This window comes from Ictalurus furcatus, chromosome 26 (genome assembly GCF_023375685.1).
Source record: "Ictalurus furcatus strain D&B chromosome 26, Billie_1.0, whole genome shotgun sequence".
Lineage (NCBI taxonomy): Eukaryota > Metazoa > Chordata > Actinopteri > Siluriformes > Ictaluridae > Ictalurus > Ictalurus furcatus.
The window spans coordinates 19,335,646-19,347,987 of record NC_071280.1 but is presented as its reverse complement, the minus strand read 5'-3'; the positions used below and the strand labels follow the sequence as shown (position 1 = coordinate 19,347,987).

The 12,342-nt window shown below is 38.6% G+C and overlaps 1 protein-coding gene across 1 annotated transcript; it reads left to right on the top strand.

Annotated features, from left to right (window-relative positions):
• Window positions 1–4,331: 4,331 nt before the first annotated feature.
• Window positions 4,332–11,903, top strand: LOC128602489 (basement membrane-specific heparan sulfate proteoglycan core protein). Its single transcript, XM_053616333.1, has 9 exons — window positions 4,332–4,487; window positions 6,607–6,753; window positions 7,240–7,374; window positions 7,508–7,686; window positions 8,010–8,196; window positions 8,273–8,383; window positions 9,295–9,363; window positions 10,004–10,270; window positions 11,591–11,903. The coding sequence occupies exons 1-9, from the start codon at window positions 4,439–4,441 to the stop codon at window positions 11,593–11,595; spliced, it is 1,149 nt and encodes a 382-aa protein (XP_053472308.1). The 5' UTR covers window positions 4,332–4,438; the 3' UTR covers window positions 11,596–11,903.
• Window positions 11,904–12,342: the final 439 nt, after the last annotated feature.

Sequence of the window (12,342 nt, the reverse complement as noted above, 5' to 3'; positions counted from 1 at the left end):
ACTTTGCACGTAATCCAGAACACAGCACAGTACTTTCGTTACGTGACATAAGAGATAGCACGTAAACACAGACATTATAATGAGCTTAAATTGTAAAGAATTCACAACAGTGTGTAATCTGGATTAAATATGAAACCTTTGTAATCAGACTAGGATTTATTTAATAATATGCACAATGAGATTATTTACTCATGAATTGCTAGTTCTTTTTATGTCAGTGAATCATATTGTGTATTGATTTGTAATTTAGTGGACACTTAGATGGCGTAATAGATGATGTAACGGGTAAGGTTGGGCCCCAAAATGACTTTGTGAGCATTTTTTGGAACGTTAAATAAATAGGTAGTTATTCCTCACAGGGCTGATTTGAGAGGGGATACGTGGGGAATCCATCTGACCATGACAAACAAACAAACAAACAAACAAACAAATAAACATGAAAAAATAAATAAAAAGAATTTGAATGACTTGATTGTGCTTTCTCTGATTCGGTACAATCAAAGGCGGAGTCGATATACATGATTGCTCATTTTTTTAATCAATCGCTCTGTCGTTTCAGCCGAGTAGTAAAGCTGTGCTTGTCGTTAGTTGGGTGTTTTGTTCAAACCAACGAAAACAAAACTTCCTTCTTGTTTCTCGTCCTAAGACAGTTAAAAGAAAAAGATCACCGATGATGATGTGTTAAGAAAAGTGGGCTTAAATAAAGTGGATATCAGATCTAAGGGGTATTTCAACAGGTATAATCTACAGTCTGATCTACAGTCTGGGGTAGAAAGAAATCAGCCCCAGCATCACTTCATCGTACCATCCTGGTTTCACCACTGGTGGTGCTGTAGAGCTCGGTTCCACAACAACAACAACAAAACATGATATGGATCATAAAAATTAACCTTTATTTGTATGTTTTTTTTTTTTTTTTTTTTTAAGGAGAGTGAGGACTTTAAACCGTTTATACCAGCCAGACCTGCTAGTCATGCGGTGCCACCGGTTCCTCCGCTGTCCCTTCAGTCCGTATACTCAAAGGAAACACACATCAAAGAACAGTGTGCTACATGACTCATCATATCCATCTTTAATCTTCCACACAGGTCCAAGTGATTCACATCCTCGATGTGGAAAAAACATGATTGGAAGAGAGCGTGACGCATTACACCTTAGAGACTGTTCTTCCTTAAATAAAGCTTCCGAGGAAGCACCCGAGACAAACTTGTATACCAATCTTATCCGGATAGGGCCGGTGATGGTGCACGCAGTGTGGCTCCTGCTCGATTGGAATGAAAACCTGCACCCACACCGCCCCTTTTCGGATAAGATCGGACGCCCCTGCATTAGACAAGTAAGAACTTTTATTTTGCAGTGATATTCGTGGGCTTTTTTTTTCTTTATCTGCAACATTTTTGTTCAGTCTTCTCACGCAGAAAACAATCATTTGCATAACAGCCAGCAGAACCTCAGGCTGAATCTGAAAGGACTTCTTGCCCTTCTCTAATGTTCTGTACCTGTTTCATATCATACACAACGCATTTAGAAATACTCTGCGGTTCTCTTCTCTTGCTACCGATTTGATTATAAATCAAAAACGTACTTGTATCATATCACCATCAACATCTCCAGAGACATTCTGTGAATGCTTTCATGATTCCCCCAACAGTTCTAAACATTTCTGCTCCTCTTGTCCAACCTTAACTCTTCACAATTCTGAGTCTGTGTTGACATTTTGTTGATTGTTTTGCAAAACAACACACATTTTGCATAGGAAAAACTTAAAGAGCCAAATAATTTGACTGGTTTGGTTTGCTGACGTTAAGGCTAAGGTTGTAGGCAAAAACAGGGATATTTACCTACAATTGTATACGGTTCAGTGAAAAAGCAACACAAACATACTAGGACTAATGCCCTGTGTGTGTGTGTATGTGTGTGTGTGGGTGTGGGTGTGGGTGTGAGAGAGAGGGAGAGCGTGGGTTGTGTAGGAAATACATTATGCAGACCTACACAATATTGGTTTAAACCTTTTCTATATCAAACTGCAGAATATCATATCAGTGGGGAAGGACAACAAAAAAAGTCTAATGTTTCTCACTGGAGATCAACTTCCTGTGTGAGCAAACGAAAACTAAAACAACCAATGCAGTGATATCATATGATTTCATTACTCATAACTAATGATGAAATCATATGTCATATCATATCATATCATATCATATCAGTGCACTGGTTGTTTAAGGCTCATGATGTGCCTGTGGTTGCACCTACAAATTTACAGCAATACTGCAACGCAGAGGTGACCTCTGGCGGTGATGTGAAGAACTGCACTGACTTTCACTCCTTTAGTTATGTAAAAAGAACACACAGAAAATATAAAACAGAGACATTTCTACAAAAATAATAATAATAACCAGATATGTTTAACCAGTATTGGTATTTGGTATATTGTATTTTTAATCAAACAATAGCACAACTAATCATAGGGTTGGCGGTTCGATTCCCGGCCCACACGACTCCACAAGCTTCAAGGGTGAGCTGCCTCTGTTTTGTGTTTGTTTGTATGTTGGTGGTCTGCCAAAGATGTTGATCATAGCTGCTGTCGTGATTGTATCTTTAAACAGTTTATATCAATCAAATCACACGATTCTTAGCTTTCCAAAATTCCGACGGCCCACTGGCGAGCCTCTGGAACACTAGCACCTACTATTTACTCACTCTATACTATAAGTAGTAAAAACTCACCATCTCACGTTACATTTCAACTTTAAATATATAGCACGCGAGGCTTCTTTCTCAAATGACATTAAAAATGGTTTGAAATAAAGGGGTATTATAATAAATATCAAATGTTTTAGTTAATTTTCCAAATGGTTTTGTGTTCATTTAATGTTCTGTATGTAAAAATATTAAAACAATAAAACAAAGTGGATTTTCTAGAACATTTTCAAGTAAGGCTGTCTCCTGGATTTCCCAGAATCCTTCACATTTTGATTTATAATTACAGTATTAGAACAATCCTGAAACACAACAGATGCAGACACATGTAAAGTTCTTGTGTGATTTGTCTTAAATGTACAGTAGACCTGTCCTTGCTTATATAACTGGATGAAAAAAGACCTCTTCGGTTTTATAGATATGACGGAACCTTATATGTTCTCAAAACCTGCTAAAAAAAACAACTGGAATAACGAGAGGAACCAGCATTCCAGATCTTCATGGTGGGAATGCTTAGTGTAATCAGCAGTTATTAAGGAAATGTGCTAAAAATATGTCTCAAGACAGTTGGTACTTACCGAGCTTTTACGATATCCTTTCCCCTTACGAGCAGTCGGAGTTCCTCTGCTGATGCTGTGTATTGCTTCGGGTCAATTTTCTCCTGGATTTCATCTAACTTCAGCACCAGGATTGATCACTGTGCTCCTGAAAGATTGTCTCTGGGCTTCAGACAGAAGCGAGTCATGTGTAGAGATGTGTTTGTTTAGGGTATCTCTGATGAAATCATCTGTCTGTACCATGTCCTGTGGTATGTCCACAATGGGAATTTATATAATGCTTAGTATGCTGTTCATGAAATGTTGCACACTGATGAAAGACAATCTCACCTACCTTCCTAGCAAATTTCACAGGAGGCTTTGTCCTTAATGCACAAGTGAATTTGATGGTAAGAAAAGTGAGTGCAGATCCCAGCAATGCTGTGATAGGAATATTCTGACCAGACTTTGTAGATAAATCCTCCTCATCAAGTTTTGTCTAAATTCACTTCCAGGTGGCATCATAATTCAACAATTTGTTGAACTGCTCATTCTTTTGAACAGCTTAACATTACATCAAGTATCTTGTGTCTCTTGCCAAACAGGAAGTCCGCCATTTTGAAATGTAGTAAAAACTGAATAATAATAATAATAATAATAATAATAATAATATAGTTTTGCTTTTTCTCCTATAACGTTTCTCCAATCATCACAGAATTTGGATCACAGCATCATGAGTTCATTCTGGAAAAAACAACAACTATTTTTTCCCCCAGATTTTTGATGTATGCTATGTTTAATCCATAAATGATTACAGGCACATACCTGTGCATGCGCGCGCACACACACACACACACACACACACACACTTATTACCCTTTTTACCCAGACTGTACACTCTTCTTCTGTTTACGAATGGGGAACCTTTGTGCTGATTAAACATGAGAACAGATTAGAGGTCACATCCCAGCACACCACACACGGCACGATCACAGCAGAGTCACCACATGTCCATTCACCTCCAGATGAAAATCCAGTCCCACCCGCCATGTAACGTGTGTTGGGGTGGGGGGGCTGATATGATGAAATGGTGGAGGGAGGGGGACTGAGAGTGAACAAACAGATACACAGACAGAAGAACAGACAGAGAGAGAGAGAGAGAGAGAGAGAGAGAGAGAGAGAGAGAGATCTGTCTTTTCATCATGGAGGCAATCAGGGCTACACTGATCTTTTCCAGTCTTCTTCTAACAGGTAACCACAAAACACACGCTTTATTGTATATTATATATATATATATATATATATATATATATATATATATATAATATTTTATGAATGATTTTTACATTTAGATTCTGTTTTATCTTAAGTAAAGATGTTTTTTGGAGTCTGAATGTTGAATCTAATTAAAAATAAAGGAGTAAAAGTGTTTATTTCACTCGCAGTCTCTCAAACTAGTCAATATCGTTCCATGACCTGGTTCCAAGTTCTAGATAATAAGAGAATAATAGTGTTCTGAACTAAACTGTTAGGATTAAACCAGTAATTATAAGAAAATTATCATTTTTTAAAAAACATTTATTTGAATCTGTAATTTAGTGGAATTACATTCTCACAAATTGATAAAAAAAATTATATTTAATGGAAACAATTAAAAAATCACCTGTAACATGTATCATGGTTTATGATCTGGTTTTGTTTCTAGATTATATAAAAAAAATAAATAAAAAGGATCTATAGAAAATCTTTAAAAAAAAATTAAGTTAAAGGCTTTAAAAAATAGCTGTTTAAAAAAATAGGATTTGTATGCAAGATTTTTTTTTATAAATAAATAAATAAATAAATTTTATTTGGTTGCTTTAAACAAAGTGTGCAGGCTATTTATTTATTTATTTATTTATTTATTTAAACAACAAAAATTATTTAAAGAAGGATCTGCATTAAAAAAGATAATATGTAAGTATTGTTTTTTTTGTTTTTTTTTTTTGAAAAAGTGCCTGTATGTAGGATTTATTTAATTTCAAAAAAGATATACATGCAGCATTTTCAAATGTCTTTGCAGGATTTTCAAAAATATATTTTGTCTATTTATTTATTTCTCTTTAAAGGACACATATGCAGCATTTCTTTTAGTAAAGGCACCTATATCTAGCTTTTAAAAAGTTTATTTACAGAAAAACAACAACACATGTGAATGTAGGATTTTAAAGGACAGGTAGGAAGGATGTGTTTCCCTTTTTTGAGGGATTACTGTAGTACGCAGAACTGATGCAAATATTAACATTAATGTAATCAGTCTTGTTCATTAAGAAATCTGATGATATAAAGTAGAATAAAATGGGGTCTGCTATCGTTTAAAATTACAAGGAGGGCCGATCTAAACACCCCAGTATGAAGTGTAAACATCTGGTATATAGTGAGAGATGTAGCTGTAGGGCGCAGGAACCTGCTGGGATAAATATCTGTCTCTGTGCTTGGTCTGATGTATAAGGAATGTAATCAGTGCTACTTACAGGGCACGGGATCTCTCATTCTTCAAGATGAAGGGAGAATAACTAGTTTATCCTCAGGCTTTTATGTTCTGTTTGTATTTACTCTTTTAACCAACCTACAGCTTTTTAATTAGCTGGCTATTTGGAACAAATCCAGGAAGAAATGTTGTAGTGAGCATCTGTGACCAACTTAAAGTGCAATTTAAAACAACCAAACAAAAACCAGACAATTGATTCAACTAATCAGCTTTTCTCATGCATTCAGAGTGACTAAGAACTCATCCGGAATTCACAGAACCACAGTTACATGCATAACTGTGGTTCTGTTTCATTCCTACTGACCACCAGAGGCAGTGTTACACTATTGGATGAGGTATACCAACATAGTCACAAGGAATGCCACTCACCTGATGAAAATGAAGGCCGCTCCTGAAGAACTGACAGCATGAGGAGCAAACGTGTATGGAGAAGCTGCGGTAACGGCAGTGCAGATATCCGCCAAGGAAGCTCCTCTAAAAACAGCCCATGAGGATGAGTTGGCCCTAGTGGAATGGCAAGTTAGTCCCCAGGACAACGGTCTCCGTTATCCAGTGCGACAACATCTGCTTCGACCCCAGAGCAGCTTTCTCCACACCACACAGTTCTGACAGTCTGAACCGAGCGGTACAGTTCACGTAGCATTTCAAAGCACAAACTGGACAAACATCTCATCAGTTCAGCGAAATCTCATCCGTGGGGTTAAAATGAGAAACGCGCCTCTCCAGAACAGTGTGAAAATCATCCCTCGTCGGGGACAGGGTCATTTTAGCGTGTTGGACGCTGACATGATTAAAATATTGCTGCTGTAAAATATTTGTGTTTATCTGTGATCGTTTCAGTATTGGCTCAGAAGCCGGTCGTGTCCATCGAGCCTCACAGCGTAGCCGTTAAACAGGACGATACGGTGAGCTTCCGGTGCCACGTGACCAGCGGTGCTCAGCCGGTCCAGCTGGAGTGGAAACGACCCAATAACCAACCACTAGCAGGTGGAAGAGTTCACACACCTCACCATCACTGATCATTTTACTATAACACAATGAAGTATTTAATTCCTCCAGGGATTTAACACCAGGTATACACCATGTTTACTTAGCTCCTGTTTTCTCTTACGTTAGAGCAGCTATAACTAGTCGCTCCCATCACCTTTCTTCTTTCTTAATAAGTTAACAGGAGCCGTTACTATAGAAACGAAATGTATCAGAACGAATCAGTTTCAGTTAATAATATAAACCTGCGCTACTGTCAGAGCCGCTGTTATAGAGAACTAATCACCACCTTCTGACCAATCAGAACGAAGAACTCAGCAGTGCTGTGTGTAAACACTCAAATGAAATTAAAATCTGTATGAATGTGCTAATGTTGTGCTTATTAATAAATAATTAAACATACCTGAATTAATAACTGAATTAATCTGGTCATGTGACATTTTATTTCTTTACACTGATTACAGTGTGTGTGTTTATTTCTCCCAGATAACGTTAAAGTCGGACCTGATGGTTCAGTACTGACCATTGCTTCTGCTCGCCCCGGTAACCAGGGACAGTACCGCTGCGTAGCAACCAACGCTCAAGGAAAAGGCACCAATATGGCGATGCTTACCGTGAAGCGTGAGTGCAATGTGATCATATACATGAGTGTGTGTGCGTGCGTGTGTGTGTGTGATGTGAGGTTTTTTGTGTATAATTATGTATTTATGTGTGTGTGTGTGTGTGTGTGTGTGTGTGTGTGTGTGTGTGTTAGAGCCTCCAAAGGTGCGTGTGACCCCTGCCGGCCAAGTAAAGGTAAAAGTGGGTGGTGTCTCATCTCTGGAATGCAATGCCTCTGGGAAGCCCCGCCCCTCCATTACCTGGTTTAAACAGGAAGCTGGAAGAGAGCTTGTACTGGTTTCTACGACGACGCTCACCAGTGTGACAGCAAAGGTGTGTGTGTGTGTATGTCTGTGTGTGTGTGTGTCTATGTGTGTGTGTGTGTCTGTGTGTGTGTATGTGTGTGTCTGTGTGTGTGTGTTTGTGTGTGTTTGTGTGTGTGTGTGTGTGTGTGTCTGTCTGTGTGTGTGTGTGTGTGTATGTGTGTATCTGTGTGTGTGTGTGTGTGTGTGTGTGTGTATCTCTGTGTGTGTGTGTGTCTGTGTGTGTGTGTGTATGTGTGTATCTGTGTGTGTGTGTGTGTGTGTGTGTGTGTGTGTGTATCTCTGTGTATATGTGTGTGTATAGTGAAGTGTTGACCTTACGTGTATCTGCAGGTGAAGGTTACAGCCCCACAGGATGGCGGGACGTTTGTGTGTCGTGCCCAAAACAAGGACGGCACGTCCGAGGAGAAGGTGGAGCTTAAGGTAGAAGGTGTTGCCATAGAGCCCAAGGCTACTGTAGACCAGACGGACTTGACGGCTGTTGAGGGACAAACGGTGACCATGAAATGCCAAGCGACCGGTAGTACACATGCAGCACACACTCTTCACAACACACAACGAGTGGTTTGATGAATAAGCCCCGCCTCTTTTCCCAGGTTCCCCCACTCCTGTTATTACCTGGTCTAAGCTGCGTGCTCCGTTGCCATGGCAGCACAGAGCAGAGGGAGGAACTCTGACGCTCAGTAGCGTCGGACGGCAAGATTCGGGTAAGTGTCTTAAATCCCTCACTTCTACACTTACTAGTGTGCCTAAGTAGTGTATTAGTGAGGGAGAAAGGAAAGGAAGTGAATTAAGACAACAGAAGAAAAGGAAATAAATGTTATAATAAAAATGGATATGATGTGTTTCAGTACATTTCATTTTCATTTCTGTTTCTAAACTCTTTAAGGAAGGATTTCAGTAAATAAAAATATTTCTAATATTAAAAAGCTTACATTCAGATGACATGAGGTGATATTTATTTATATATACACACACAATAATTTATATATAATATGGAGTCATAAATAATGAAAATTAGTTCCAGAATGAATATCATACATTTTAAACAATTACGTTTAAATTAAAAAAGATGAAAATTAAACAATAAAAAGAAAAGGTGGAGTATATTAAATTAAAGAAATAAAGAAATTAATCGAATTACATAATTACATGTAATAGATTAAAAACACACAAATTGACTTCATTATTTACATTTATTGTCCAATTTATTTCTACAATTATGGTCAAGTATGTTTTTATGGTTTTAAAAAGTATGGTTTTATGATATGATTCTTTAAAATTTTATGTTTGCAAAATACTTTTTTTTTTTAATAAAAGACTTTCTATAAATATTGAATATATTTAATGCTGCCATTTCTGAATTACAATAAAAAAGGCAAAAAAAAAAGTAGAATAAGATGAAATACTGAATGAAACACACACAAACACACCCACCCACCCACACACACACACACACAAATACACACATACACACACACACACACACACACACACACACACACAAATACACACACACACACACACACACACAAACACACACACACACACACACACACACACACGTAAAAGCGCTAATGTAGTAAACACTGCATGTGTGTATCACTTTGTGTTTCAGGTCAGTACATCTGTAACGCCACAAATTCGGCAGGTTTCAGTGAAGCGTATGTGCAGATGGAGGTGGACAGTAAGTTAGAGGAACACACACACACACACACACACACACACACACACACACATATTTACAAGTCCTGTAATAATCCTATAAGAACTTGCCATCAAATATTTGTGTGTAGGCTTGTTTTCTTCTTCTTCTTCACTGTAATGTTGAAAGGGATTTATTAGATCTACCTTTACGTAACTGACGCTGAGTCAGCACATTTGGGGTCACTGGGGTTCTGGGCACAGATTTGTGTAATTAAACAGAAATCAGACTGAACACTGAAGTGTAATCGCGCCCTTGATCTTATCAGCTGAACCTCAGTCAGCGCCACACGTTGCCTGGACTTCGGATTTATTGACCATTAAGAGACTGCGGAGGTAAAAAGTCTCGCTGAGGATCAGACTCTGAGTTCCTGCAGTGTAAACACGCCGTAATAACGCTCTGTAACATTTTATACCGTATTAATGCGCCCGTTCTAATACTCTAATCGTTTCTATAGTAACGGCTAATAAACGGCGTGTAATCACTGATACGGTGACGTTGTCTGTACGGAGATGTTTATGTAACAGTTGGAGGTAAAGCTCTAACGTTATGCTGATGAGATCACACTTTATTGATAAGTTACAGATCATAATATATACATGTGAAATTTCTTGCGTTGTAGCTCCGCCTTATGCCACCACCGTTCCTGATCATGTGACTGCTCGTCGTGGCGCCTCTCTGCGTGTGCAGTGTATCGCCCATGGCTCTCACCCAATCAGCTTCCAGTGGTCACGTGTGGGCGGGGCTGCGATATCTTCAGGGGCAAAGATCACCAAGGAAGGCGTGCTGGCAATCGCTCAGCTCAAAGTGACTGACAGCGGGACGTACAGATGCGTTGCCACCAACCATGTGGGCAACAGCGAAACGTTCGCCATCGTCACTGTCCGAGGTAAGGCAGGGGTCACGTCAGCGTCACATCATTCCAAAACCGGGAAAGGAAACACAAGAACTTCAAAAAAGTGCCAGAAATTGATCTGAGATACAAGTGTTGGGGTTTTGATGAGAAAACGGGCGACGGGAACAGGTTTCTGGAATGAACTAACATTCCCTAGTGTGTTAGACTTTCAGTAGACATCAGGGGCATTGTTTTCCTGAAAAAAATTTAATTTCCTTTAAAATGGTCATTTATTACTCAAACTCCTTCAATGTAGATACTATCTAGGTTGCAAACTGGCTAGTTAACAGGCTAACTAGTTTCTAACTGGTTAGGGTTAGGGTTTGATGCAGTTCTGAGTTTGAATAACAGGTGTTTGGGTACCCTAAGCTTCATCTTACTTAAACCCCAGCTTCAGCCCAATAATACCATTAAACTTACAGACCAGAAGCTGAAGCATGTCCCTGCTGAAGCACCGTGACAACCAGGGACTCACTGCTTCTTCTCCCAAAATATATGAAAACCCTGCATTCTTATAGGACCCCCTGGTGGCTCAGAGGCTTTACTGAATGCTTATAGCTATAAACTGCCCTGTTTCTAAAGAAACCGAATGTAAAACAAAAAAAAAAGGAAATTGATTCATCAACTGTACGTTGGACTTTGGTGTGTTCCTGGTGGAGAAAAGCTTCCTGGTAAACACTTCCCAGGTGTTGTGGTACACTTCCAGGTCCTGAGAAAACATCAATGGCATCTTGTTGCTTCTTATTAGAGTGTTTTAACTCATTTTAACCATTTATAACAACCAAAACAATCATTTTTATTTATTTATTTTTTTGTGGGTGGAAATTTGCCTAAAGCCACTGTAATTGATGTTTAAGATCTTCTGCGACCTTTTTAACCCCTAAAGAAACACCTCCACTTCGGTTCCACTCCCTCCATCCAACCTTTCATAAAATAATAATGTAGCATGACTAAGCAGATTATCTCATTTATCTCATTTATATAACTGAGTATTTGAGGGATAAGGGCCTTGCGTGAGGGCCCAGCAGTGGCAGCGATCCGATCATTAGTCCGATGTCTTAACCACTGAGCTACCTCTCTTATTATAGCTATATTTTATACTTTATTATATTTATATAACTGAAGGGGGAAAAAACCTGGTTTTTGGTATGTAATGTATTTAAGCTATGTCCTTTTCATTATCTTAAAGCTTAGTAGTTTTTAAAGAAAGAAAAAATCATGCCATCTCGACTAAATATACATTTATATCAAGTGTTTTAAGAGTTACAGTAAAAGTGTTTAATTCTGTCTCTCTCTCTTTTTTCTCTCCTAAAGCGTAATGATTTCTCCCCTCTGACGCCGATGACGTGAGTGTGTGAGGACGACGATCATCTCTGCGTTCTGGCTTGCACGTGCAGCGATATAACGTACTGGCCTTTATAAATGACAGCATGTAATAACTTTTCTACTTTTATCATTTAAAATCCAATCCAAACACATCAGCGAGAAGAAAACACATCGGCCGGCTGCGTGCTCACGATCCCAGCTATGCTCGAACATTATAAACAGGCCAATACTGTAGAACATTCCGGCACTTTACAATCTTTTGTGTTTAATTAACACATAATAAATGTATGATATGGCCACATATCGGCCTCGACGTGTGTTTATATTCCGATTTAAAACCCTCCTTTAGCTCGTGTTTGCCACGGCTTGGAATGTAACTCGAGTCCTGTCTCACACTATTATAAAGATTTATGAACAATTTTCCAGCCAGTTCTTCGTGAAGCCGTGATGGACATGAAGTAGTGCTTGAGCCTGTGCTTGTAGAGAGATGATAGAGTCATATTGAATCAGACCATTTCAGAATAAACTGCTGATTGGTGATTTACAGTAGAAGCAGTTCATATTGGTACCACTTGGGGGCGACATGTTGTCTTTTCCACTTGTCTCTCAATGAACTTTCAAGATTAAAGATTAAACTTCTGAATATATACAATGTGGTCTAGAGTAATCTGAACAATTCTCCATGTAAACAATGACTAAAGTTACAATTTTAAATGTCATTTTGTCCAGAAATTTTGAAG